This window comes from Carassius carassius, chromosome 3, assembly GCF_963082965.1.
Source record: "Carassius carassius chromosome 3, fCarCar2.1, whole genome shotgun sequence".
Lineage (NCBI taxonomy): Eukaryota > Metazoa > Chordata > Actinopteri > Cypriniformes > Cyprinidae > Carassius > Carassius carassius.
The window spans coordinates 20,424,970-20,437,175 of NC_081757.1; the positions used below are offsets into that span (position 1 = coordinate 20,424,970).

The window sequence follows — 12,206 nt, forward strand, 5'->3', positions numbered from 1 at the left end:
GTATTCCTCGTGAGGGCCGTTGCTATACCCTGCATCCTCCCTGTTCGCCCAGATAGCCATTGAATTATGAAGCCAATCTGAGCCATGGTTTGGGTTGCCTAGCAACAGACTATTGAGTGGCACTGGGTCCCTGGTGATGGGGAGATAAACAAGGGGCCAGATAATGTGTGTGTGTCTCTGTATAGGTGTCTTTCCTGATGGCCTGTGTGCTTATCTTAAAAGTGTCAAAAAGAAAGAAAGAAAGAAAGAAAATACCCCAAACCCCTGTGGCTATTATGACCCCAAGCAGAAACTTCAGCCTCACAAAATAAACTGATGGCTAGTAGACACAAACAATTGTGCTTTTTCCTTCAAGCCTAACATGGGTGGGCAGGTTTTCTGTTATAATGGTCACTATCATGATCTAGATAGTATTTTAAAATTCATATGGTTTCTTGCTCATTTAAAGAGCAGGAAGTAGATTACCTGATACAAAATAATGTTTGCCTCAGTAAGTCTTATGTTGTGATCCTGATGGAATGATTGCCATGTTTGATTATTTGATATTTGCACAACATGAACTTATCTAAACTTATTTATTTTAAGTATTTTATGAGGCTGGTTTGTGTGAATGCCATACAGGATTTGGTTGTAAAAGTTGTCTGTGTATTTATTTTGCAGATGGGGTGTTTGGTCAATGTCAGAGATATTCCGGATCACTTCCCCACACTTACGATGTGTCTGCAGCAGCTGTGCAGCGTTTGAGGAGCGTTCTTCAGAAGCTGGCCCACCGAGGTATCGCATCTCTTTGTGTGCACAGCACTCTTGTGCGCTTGTTTATCATGTTAACGTATCACATTTCATTGTTTTCTTCTTTCCACAGTATAAGATACGTTTTACTGTGGAAATTATTGTTTATGTATTCACAAGTCCATTGTCTGTTTTTCTAATTACACATCTCTTTGTTTACCAACTTCCCTGACTGTTAATTATTCACTTCTTATCAGCTGTCAGTTGCTTTAGCTTTCAGTCTGTTACCTTCTTCAGATCTGACATTAGCCTGCTGAGTTGTCAGAGTTACTGTAACTCTTTTGCAATTATACCTACTTAGTGCAGCAAAGCCATGAAGTACGTGGAAACGTACTGTATGTCTATTTGTTATCATAATTATCTTCTAAATACTCACATTACCATTCAAAAGTTTGGGGTCAGTAAAGTTTGATACTTCTTTTCTTAAAGAAATGAATGAATTTATAAGAAAGGATGCATTAAATTAACTTAAAGTGACAGTATAGACTTTTACATTTTCACAAAAGATAAATGCTTTTCTGAACTTTCTATTCATTAAAGATTCTAGGAAAAAAAATTACGTTTTGACAAAAAAAAAAAAAAAATATCGTGATAGCAGTGTTAGGTAAATGAATTCACTGGCTATTTTAGCTGTTTTGACCTTGATTGCTGTGCACCTTGTTGACATGATTAAATGCTGGCCAAACATTTGTGAAACCTAAGATCAGTAAGTAACAGATTAAAAAACATTATCAAAACTTCACTAAAAGCAGTTTCTGGTTTTGTCAATGTACTTAGCTAGTAAGTTTTATCCTTGGCAGAACCGTGTCACAATCAGTTCCAGAGCTCGTCATCTCAAGTCAAAGCTGACACACAGCCAAACGTGCACTCATCCTTTGTGGCACGATGTTGCTGTCTGTCACATGGACAGATGAAAGAGAGCGGGATGAAAGGATGAGACTGAGCACTCATCCACTGCTCAGGGGCTTGGAATTGGACTTCTGAGGGCTTTCGTGACAGAAAGGTTTCTCAATGATACACCGCGTTAGCAGGGCTGGACTGAATGTGCTATCACTGATAGAGGAGAACTTCTGCAAAGAGTCTTAATCTGTTCAAGCTGAACATATTGTTTGAACATGCCTGATCTGTAGATCTGACTTAAGATACTTGCACTTGTACAACAAACTCTGGATGCTCTCTGTGTTAGACGTCTGTTCAGTGTGATGCAGTTTTGTTAGAATGGGGTTTCATCAAAAACTTAAAGCCACTTTATATGAAAAGCTAATTAGTAACATTGAAGTGATTTTGATACACATTGTTCACACGGTTTAAATGATTATAAACTATTTCCTTTAAGCTTTTTCGAACTGTACATGTAACATACAAATTATACCAACCCTATAATATATAATTTTTCAGTTAATCATCTGTATTATGATTTCAAAGCATCCAGATTTAATTCAGGGGGTACAAACATTGGTTTTATCCAATGAGTCACATTCATTTAGCTGTTATAATGCAATTTACTAACCATTTGAGAGGAAATAGATCTGGTGTAATATGACTGAAAAAAAAATTACCATTATGACAAAGGGAGGCGAAATAAGACCCCTATAACTGTATTAAAGTCTAAAGAAGGGAAATTTTTCACCAACCCTGATGTCATTACAAACCTGTTTGAATTTCTTTCTTCTGCACAACAGAAAAGTAGATATTTTAAAGGACACTTGGGGTCTAAAATGACATTTGATGCCAATGAATTTCATTGTATGAACATAAAACATGTCTCCTTATATCTTCTTTCATGGTAAGTCAGTCATGTTTGGAACAACATGAGGACAACATGAGGGTGGGTAAATGAGAGAATTTTTATTTTTGCGCGAACTATATTTCCTTCATAATTGTAGCTATTATAAAACAGTATATGGGTCTTATTTAACATCTCTTTGTCATGATGTTATTTAGTGGGATGTAAATAAGAACTACTCGGTTCACTCTGCTTTTGCACCAGTGTATATTCAAAGCATGTTTTCTGACACCAATCAGAACACAGGGCTTATTGTTGTCAGTTTCCAACATAGCCATTTGGGGGCAGCATGCTCCATCCTGTCTGTCTCGGCGAAGGATCTGAGCCTTTAATAGGCTGCAGAGGCTTGCTCCTAGCTTGATCTTTTCAAACAGCCATAAATGAGAGTTGAAAAGCGTGGAAGGCACGCAACCGTCTTTGGGTAAATTACCAACATGGTAATGAATATTAGAGAGCCAGAGAGATGGCCGACTTACTCCAATTACCCAAGCCAAATAAAGAGAGAAGGATCAGGAGGATGAGAGGCTGTTTTCAGCTTCCTCTTGCTCTCTCTCTCTCTCTCTTTTTCTTTTTGGATGCAGATGGTGTCTGAAACCTCGGCTTTTGATTGACGTACTGTGTTGCAGTGTTTTTATTTTAATTTCAGAGCGCTTTTGCAAGGGAGATCTCAGACGTCTTTAGATGTTCCCTTGTGTTCATTTGTTTGTGTTCGAGCGGCAGTGTGTTGTGCGCATGTGTTTTGTTTGTGTGCTTCCGTCCATGAATTTGTGCCCAATTCAGCAGACAGATGACAAATGTGTGAACCACTAAATGTTTCCAGTCATCCTATCTTGTTTTCTTGTCCATTTGCCCTGGGTTTGTGTGTGCCTGTGTGACATTTTTATGCACACACCCTTTGTTTGTGCATGTTTGAGATCTGATCAAATCTGCCTTGCAACCATCACATTCACACACTCTTTTTAATTCTTACAAAACCCTTCAGCAGACCAACATCCCTCCACATTCCTCTTCACAGCAGAGAGTGAGATCGGCAGATATTTGTAGAGAACATCAATGCCATCGATTCAGAATTCTCTTTATCACGCATTTAGAGTAGCTGTAGAAATCACGCAATTTGTGAAGCCACCGTCGCACACCCTGCACAATGTCATTAGATCGATGCCATTGACCGGACGGCCAGAATGCTCTCTCTTTGTTATACAGGTCTATCATGCAAACTGACTGCCCTCCCTTGCTGTGAGCTGCCCCATATTTCTTGGCATTGTCTTTAGATGTTCTTCAGATTTCCCTGCTCCCTGGATTTGAACATTACAGCCCGCTCATAAAGCATCATGCCATCCCTTTGATCTTCAACTGTGGTCAGTGTGTCTAGAGATAATGGGAAGCTACAGATGTCTCCTGGAGTAGAAGGCTATTAATGAATAGAGAGGGACAGATAGGAGGTGATAGACAGACAGTTTGGTAAGGAGCTGCTGGAAGGGAGAGTGAGAAAGAGGGGGAATTAAGACGCACTTAATGGCTTGTCTCTAAAGTGAGGTCACAGATAATGGACAGCTGAAATACCTCAGAACTGATTCTCTGAAATAATTGAAAGTTATTTGTTCTTTAAAAACAATACTCTCCTGGAAGTCTAAGTCACGTAATGCATACTTTTTCTCATGCTGTTTGCCAGGTTGGAAACAGGGTGATGTTTTACTGTCAGTCAGCTTTCAATTAAATTTTATTTAATTAATTGTATAAATCACAGTTATTGGCTTAATTGCCAAAAAAAGCACACAGATCAGTAAATACAACTGTACTTCGTTTTAGGGGTTAGTAAGTTGTAATTTATTTGTTTATTTATTACATTTTTTTTAAAATAAATTAATACTTTTATTTCGCAGGAGCACATTAACTTGATATTTATGAAATTATGTTTATTGCGACATTGAAAACTGGAGTAATGGCTGCTAAATAAATAAATAAATAAAACCAGATTTAAATATATAGAAAAAAAGTAAATTAATGGTATTAATATTTCACAATATTACTGTTTTACTGTGTTTTTTGAAGAAATAATAAATGCAACCTTGATGAGTATAAGATAAAATCATGACAAATCCAGACTTTTGAACAATAGTGTAATTTAAAAGTATGATTTATTTTCGGTTATGATTTTTATTTATCGGTTTTGGGCAGCCGGCAGGAGTCCCCGTTCCCTGCTCCTCCGGATTCCTTCACGGAGGCAGCAGGCTCCGGCCCCCTGGCGAACGGTGCCGACTCCTCCGCCCCCTCACGGATGGCAGCCGCCTGTCCACATCGCGGGCGGCCGGCAGCGAGCTCGCCCGTCCCCGGCAACTCGCTCCAGTCCACCGCCTCGAGCGTCCATGGCGGCACACTCCTCGCCTGCTCGATGGCACCGCGGATTCACCACAGCGGCGAGGGATCTTCAGCAGCGCGTCCCTCCTTCTCCCGGGTTTCGGCACCACTGTAATAATAAAACCTTAATAATCATCGGGAAGAAGGAGGCGGGAACCGGCGGACACAGGTGTCGTGCCCATTCAAAGTGAGGGGGCACGTGCCCCCTCAGATTTCTGGGCCAAGTGGATTTTAAATGCAGCTTCCAAACGAAAAAAAAAAAAAAAATAGCAGAATAATATTTTTTATATATTTGATACAATCACAGCGGTGTGATTCGATCGTTCAGTGCACAGCATCAGCTGCTAAATTCAAATCTGCGTTCGCTGGCTGGCGCTGAGCCAGAGACAGACGCGTTCGTACAACGCTTCATGATAACCAATCAGAAACTATTCTGTTGCGCTTATGGATGCAATGGCCAATGAGAGACGTCCAGAAGAGTCATCACTGAAACGCGGTGTTTTGTTCACTTGCTCGCTGACTGAATTATTTAGCGAATTCTCTCATCAGAAACAACAAAAAGTGCAGATGTGCGTACGAATGTAAGTAAGATATTCGTTTCATAATGTAAAGTGCTTCAGTGATTTTAATGGGAGTTTTTGAGAGTGCCTGAACTCTGGCTAGACTGAATGAAAATGTTTTTTGATAATGTAAATGTTATTTACTCTCTGTAAAATGAAAGTGTTAAAATAAGTATCTTACAATATTGTTATTAAAATTTACATTAAATGCAAATTCAGTCGTATTAAAAATATTTTATGGCATGATATTGCACTTAAGTAAAAAGTCAGGTTTTTATGTGTAGTTAATAGATTACACTACATTTCCATATATTGATCAAATAACAATCTATAAAGGTGCAAAACGCGTTTACCTACACATATTTGAGAAACGAGATATTTCCTGATATATTAAGCATGTTTGGAATTGTTTTGAATAAAAAGGAAAAAAATAATTTAAAAAAATAAGCCAATATCAGTTATACAGTGCTTTCGTAGAATGACTTATACTCCCGACCCCCCCACCCCCCCCCCCCCCCCCCAATGTGCCCCCTAAAAAATCATGAATGCATGACGCCCCTGCCGGCGGACAATCAAAATGAAACTTTAATTACAAAATAAACACAAAACAGCGCATCAGCCCCTCACGGACGACTGATGCGCACAAAATAAAACCAAAACATAAAATAAAGCCCAGGCCTGGTCCTCTCTCGTCCTTCACTGTCGTCGCTCCAGTTTTATATCCTTCCATCTCCTCTGTGGGACTCGAGACTGGTGGTGGGTCGCAGGTGTCGCGGATTTAACAATCACTCCACCGGCCTCGCTCGTGTTCCCACATCCCTCGGCCCCACCCCACTCGTCACAATGATATTTTTAAGGAAGACAAAATTATGCTTTTGAAGTCAATATATTGCTTAATTTTAGGTGTATTACCGGCCTATAATGGTCCATAACAATCCATTTTTGTAGTCTTTCTGAAGTATGGGCTGCATGTATTTATTTATTTATTTCAAAGAATATCTTCTTGTGTTTCAACTGCACAATTTTTATATTGCAAAAATGAAGACAGACATATTTGGCTATTTAGTCTTTTGCCGCATTCCCGGCAACCCATAACCTGTGTTTTTCCAACCTTCTAGCTGTTAAAGTGCACTGGAACAGCAGTCAAACTCGTGACTTCCCACCCAAGAACTTGTATACTGTAGATCGATGTATTCCCAGTTCTGAGCTCTGATGTCACATAACCCGCGAAACAACAATGGCAGCCTCTACGGATGCAGTGTTTTGGCAAGTGGTACACAGTGAGAAATAGACTTAAGGACAAATATAACAATGCAATCAAATTAATAATAATATAATAATAATATAATAATACACACACAATTATGTATAACAATGTTATGTTTCTGAAATTATAAGAATGTCGTGAAAGTATATCGCCACATGGAAATGTTGGGCATAGCTAACGTTAAGGTAGCGTTAAGTAAACCTGAACTTGACCCTGCAAACGATCATGCTTATAATTTATTATTATTATTATTATTTAATTACGTTTCCCTCAAATAAGAAAGGAGTAAGCATGTTTGGCGATAGAAATTATTGTAAATGAGCATAAGCCCTGTACGGTCCGCCACGCTGTTTTTTTTACACCTAGCAACCACAATTCCTTGCGCTCAGGCAGTTTGGCTTGACTTGCCTGGAACGCTACAAAGTCATGAGTCGTGGTTTGAAGTCATGACTTACGGGCTCAAAAGCTGCCTGGAACGCAGTATCAGTAACATCTTTCGTAGGGTGACCAGATGAGATTGGCTTAAATTCGGGACGGTGGGGAGTCTGCGGTCTTGGGTGAGGGGATGGGGGCTTATGATATTAGACTTCGTAGCCTATAATAAAAGATAATGAATTTCAAACCTTAACTAAACACATTTTTATTCAAAGATCAACAGTCTGTCATTAGTCTTTAGTCTGCCACAAAAAACAACAACATTAAAATCATGAACTCAAATGTCATTGTAAAAAAGAAAAAAAAACAACGACTGTTGTAACAGTGCGTAAATCAGACCTTTCTCTAACGCTAACGCTAATAAGCTTAAACGAAAATAACGAAATAATTGTGTAGCAGAGTATTTTTTGTACACAGTGCTGTGAACTGTTAATCACTCGTGTGCATGTGCATCGCTGTCCTCCTCGCAGCTGCAGCAACTTGTGTTCTCTTCATCAAGCTTTAAAACAAAAAGGGGACAAAAAGGTCATATTGTCTTTGTGCATATAGATTAATTAGATTTTTAATGTTTATCAGACAACTCAAGATTTTGCTTTAGTATAATTTTCGGGACAATTAGGGCCAGATTCGGGATTCTTCGGGACGTCTGGTCACTCTAATCTTATGCCATTTTTAAGATGCAGTGCCAATGTAATATATATTTGAAAAAAGTGTCTCAACATTCCTATGTTCTGTTCCACACTAGATAATATTGTACATATTCTAAATTACAGATACTCCATCTCCAAATATCTTTATTTCACCTTATATATTTTGCTGTGACATGACATCAGGTACATAATTAGTGACTGTTTATTTTTCAAAATAGTTGCAAATTTACAAATTAGTTTATTAGATGTATATAGTGTAACAGATTATGCAGGTTCTGGTGTGGGGTACAGGTAACACAACACAAGGCTTATGAATAGACACTGGTGCCATGAGACATTTATAGATGTGTAACAAGGCCCTCCAGACTTCCCAATGACCTCTGGCCTTACCATCATCCAGGTAGGAACTCTATGTTCAGATAGGAGCTCAGTGAAGCAAAGTGATTCACCTTGACGTGCATTAGAGCTACTTACTTTCATGGTCCACAAAAGATGAGACAAGGGAAACAATAGTGAAAAGGACAGAAAGCAGGCGAGCAGGGGACACTGGCCACAATAGCAATTTTTGATGGATACCTCTTAAAACCATCCATGACACCTGTGTAGATGTTTGCGTGCAGGTGAGATGTTTGAAAACTCCTGGGAATAAATTTGCTTTAAAACCGTTTCTTGAAATATCTTTCCACAGTAATGTGCAGAATACAATAGTACCTTAATAACTAGATGGCCATTTTGTTTTCAGCTTATTCGATGCTATGGTGAGCTGTAGGCTGATAATAAATAGTTATGTGGAGCTCAGATTTGAAATTTTTTCACATACAAATGTATTTAATCTTGAACTTAAAGTGAAAGGCATGACAAGACAAATAATGAAATGGCAAAATTCTGTAGCTAGCAGTAGGACAAAAACATTGGTATAAAACTTGCAAGTGGCATAACAAATAACAGGAAAACACAAATAAACAGGAAAACACAAATGCATAACAATACAGTACAATTCAACAGCAATAAAAAGGCAACAAATTAGATTTCAGCAGCCACAATGCATGCTGGGAAAATGCTATACTCTGCCAAAGTGCTACAAATGTATTTATATGTGTTGTTTATTTGATAGTGTGGGAGAAGCACTATATCTGACAGATCAGGCTGTGAAAACACATTTGATTGGTACCTGTTAGCCTGTGTGTTAGCCTTCCAACATGCTAAATAACGAGTCCTACATTTTACTTAGATTTCTTCTTTGCACGCTCAAAGCTAACTGTTAGAAATAACAGTGTAACTGGTAAAACCTGCATTACAAAACAGGGACTATTACTTTGCAATCCCAAAATTGTTGGCAATAATTGCTATCAGTGCTTTGACAGAGTATAAGTGCATGTATCCTTGGACATGATTTTTTTTTGCATATTTAAAATACATTTGAGTTAACAAACCTGCCAATATGATTCACATTTTGTTACCTGCATTCAGTTTTGGGGAATTTTTTTTTTTTTTCTTCAAAAGTCCTTTTCAGTACAGTAAATGTCAACAGTTTCTACAGAGCTCTCTGTGGTTCTCTTTAGCATAGAGGGCTTATGAAAATAATATTATATCTTCCTGCATTTGTTACTCTGCAGCAAAGTTCACATCATTTTGCATGGGCTTAATTCAAGACCGCCAGACAGTATTAATCTGTCCAGAAGCCTTTTCTTGAGGCATAATTTTATGCTAGATAACAGTATTGCAAACATATCAGTTTGCTCTCACAATGACAACTGAAAAAAAAAGATTTGTGCCTCTAATGGTTAAAATAATGGGATACAAGGGTGTACCATATTTGTGGAATGTGCCACCTGAGTTATATTAATTAGATCATGAAGATACTATGGAAATCCCATATAATCCCGGAAAAGCCCACCTGCCCCACTGCCTAATTTATGCTATTATACTATCACAATAAATTAGGCAATTCATGATGAAGAGAATTAAATCGATGTTTGTCAGCTCTACTAATTGGAAGATGGTTCCACATTAACTTGTGCACCCATTTTTGTATTAACCCACACAACCAAAAGCCAGTCAAAACAAAGAATGGAAGGCAAGTCTGTTGCTGAACAAGGGATTTAAACATTTAAAGATCATGTTCTCTTCAAAAAAAAAAAGCAATAGATGCGTGGAAGACACCCCCACCACCACCATCACCCCCACACGTTTTGAGAGCAGGGACATCAATGACAAGTCTGCTAATTAGTAATAGCACATTATATCAGGCTCCATCCAAGGCCTAATGAGATGGACCTTTGCTGAGGCAAAAGGATGTCGCACTCATGGGTGACAGGAAGGTATAACAACATTGTAAGTGTGTGTGTTTCCAGGAGGGTAAATGTTGGTGTAACACGTAAATGCTCAGCTGTCCTTGTGCTTGCAATTTCTCTTTTGCTGTTCTCTTAACTGAATTTTTAGGCAGTTTCTTCTTTTAGTTATTTTTGGTTTTGGATGAAAATAACAATTAAGTTCATTAATTAATGTTTGGCGACTAATTTTAGTGAATAAAAATAACATTTTAATGAAATTTGTGCTAAATTAAACCAAATACTAAAACATGTTAAATGTTGATACACTCTCAGAAAAAAAGGTACAAAGGCTGTAACTTGGATGGTACCTATTCAAAAGGTACATCTTTGTACCTAAAGAGTACATATTGGTACCGTAAGGTAAGCATCAATACCTAAAGTGTACATATCGATACCTAAAAAGTAAAAAAAAAAATACTTTTTTTAAAAAGATACTGCCTTTGTACCTTTTTTCTCTGAGAGTGTACAGGTTAATAAAATGAATACAGTATTTAACAGGCAGTCTCTTTCCTCTGCATCTTTGGGTGGTTAATGACATTCCTCCCATCGATCCGTTCAATCACTGCATACCTGTGTCCCTTAGTGTGGTGAACAATCTCAAGTATGTCTGATTGGGTGACATTTGCATGAAAGCTGGGTGAACATGTTTTCAGAATGCACAAGATGGGATTTGATGCATCAGTTTTGTGTTTTTCTATTTATGTTTCTCCTCCATGGAATTCAGAAAGCTTTGTGATTCTGACCTGGCCTGGTCTTATTTCATTCCTAGTGGTTTTTTTCTTGGTGAGATGCAGAATTAGATTTTGATGTTAACCAGAAGTTTAACATTCCTTAAAGCATAGCATTTTTCAAAATGCTAAATTCAGGTGAATGCTTGCATATGCAATTCTTCAGATTACTGCGCAAGTCTTTAGTCAGCATGAAAAGATACGAACTAATTAACGTGAATACTTTGAATATCAGCAGCAAGTTATTTAAAGTTCTGCTTGTGGGCAAAGAGAGCAGCAGTGTACTTCAGTCATGATGGTGACTTTAAATAGTTTCTCTTGTCTGGTCTTTGTAATGTCTTTTTAAATGTCAGCAAGGTCAAGATGTAAACAGGGTTTCTTTGAATATAATCCGGTTAGTTTATGTATATGTTACTTTATGGTTCACTCTGTCCATTTTCTTATAGGATATACTTGGCAGGATGACACAACTCAGGAGGTAATCTCAAAAGAGCTCTCACAACTACCCAAGGTTCCTCTTGAAGGATTTACAAACACCTTTTCTCATTTCAGAGGCAATTCCAGGTGAGCTCCTAAATCCTATGTTATGTTTAACATCCGTCACAATAATGTGTTTATGGAAACTTTTGTTGTAGTTATTTTATTAATTCAGTTTCAGTATCTTTATGTAACAGTTTAGTAACACAAGTTTTTTGCAGTTAACATTTATTTAACACATTTGGTGTCTTGAAATTATTTGTGCAGCGTATAATTATTTAGCTTAATGATATTTATAAATATAGTATTGTTCATAGTTATTTATTGTTTGTTCATAATTCATTAACTAATGTTGATTTATGCAACTAGAAATGTTGAAGTGTTTTAGTATTTGTTGAAATAAGCATTAATCAAGCTTTATAAATACTGTAAAAGTATCCAGTGTTCATAAATTGAACCACAGAGTAAAGTGATAATCTGATCTGGACAGGTGTGTATTCTAGACACTTTATCTATAATCTGTTCATCTGTTTTTAAACATGGTATTGTATTATAAACATTCCCAATGGGGACAGGAACCTGAAGGCTCAGAAAGAAGAAGTGAGCAGGACACTGCAGAAGTACCTTCAAGGTTTCCTGCCTTCTGATGTTGCTTCCTTCAAACAGAGTCCTCAAGGGCAGCAAGTTCTTTGGAAGGTGAGTCTCCAACAACTATATAAATGAATAGTTGAGTTTGCTCACATATCACTTGAAGTATATGAATGCATAGTGACTTCTCCCTAAAAGTGAAATCAGTAGTTTTTGGAAGGGTATATTTTCAGCT

General features: G+C 37.7%; 1 protein-coding gene across 2 annotated transcripts in view; it reads left to right on the plus strand.

Annotated features, from left to right (window-relative positions):
* ptprn2 (protein tyrosine phosphatase receptor type N2) overlaps window positions 1-12,206 on the plus strand; it is a 243,530-nt gene that overhangs the window by 73,063 nt on the left and 158,261 nt on the right. For both annotated transcript variants that reach the window (XM_059533291.1, XM_059533301.1), the window contains 3 exons: window positions 661-774; window positions 11,353-11,470; window positions 11,959-12,079. In XM_059533291.1, coding sequence (XP_059389274.1) covers window positions 661-774; window positions 11,353-11,470; window positions 11,959-12,079 — 353 coding nt within the window. The remainder of the gene's footprint in view (window positions 1-660; window positions 775-11,352; window positions 11,471-11,958; window positions 12,080-12,206) is intronic.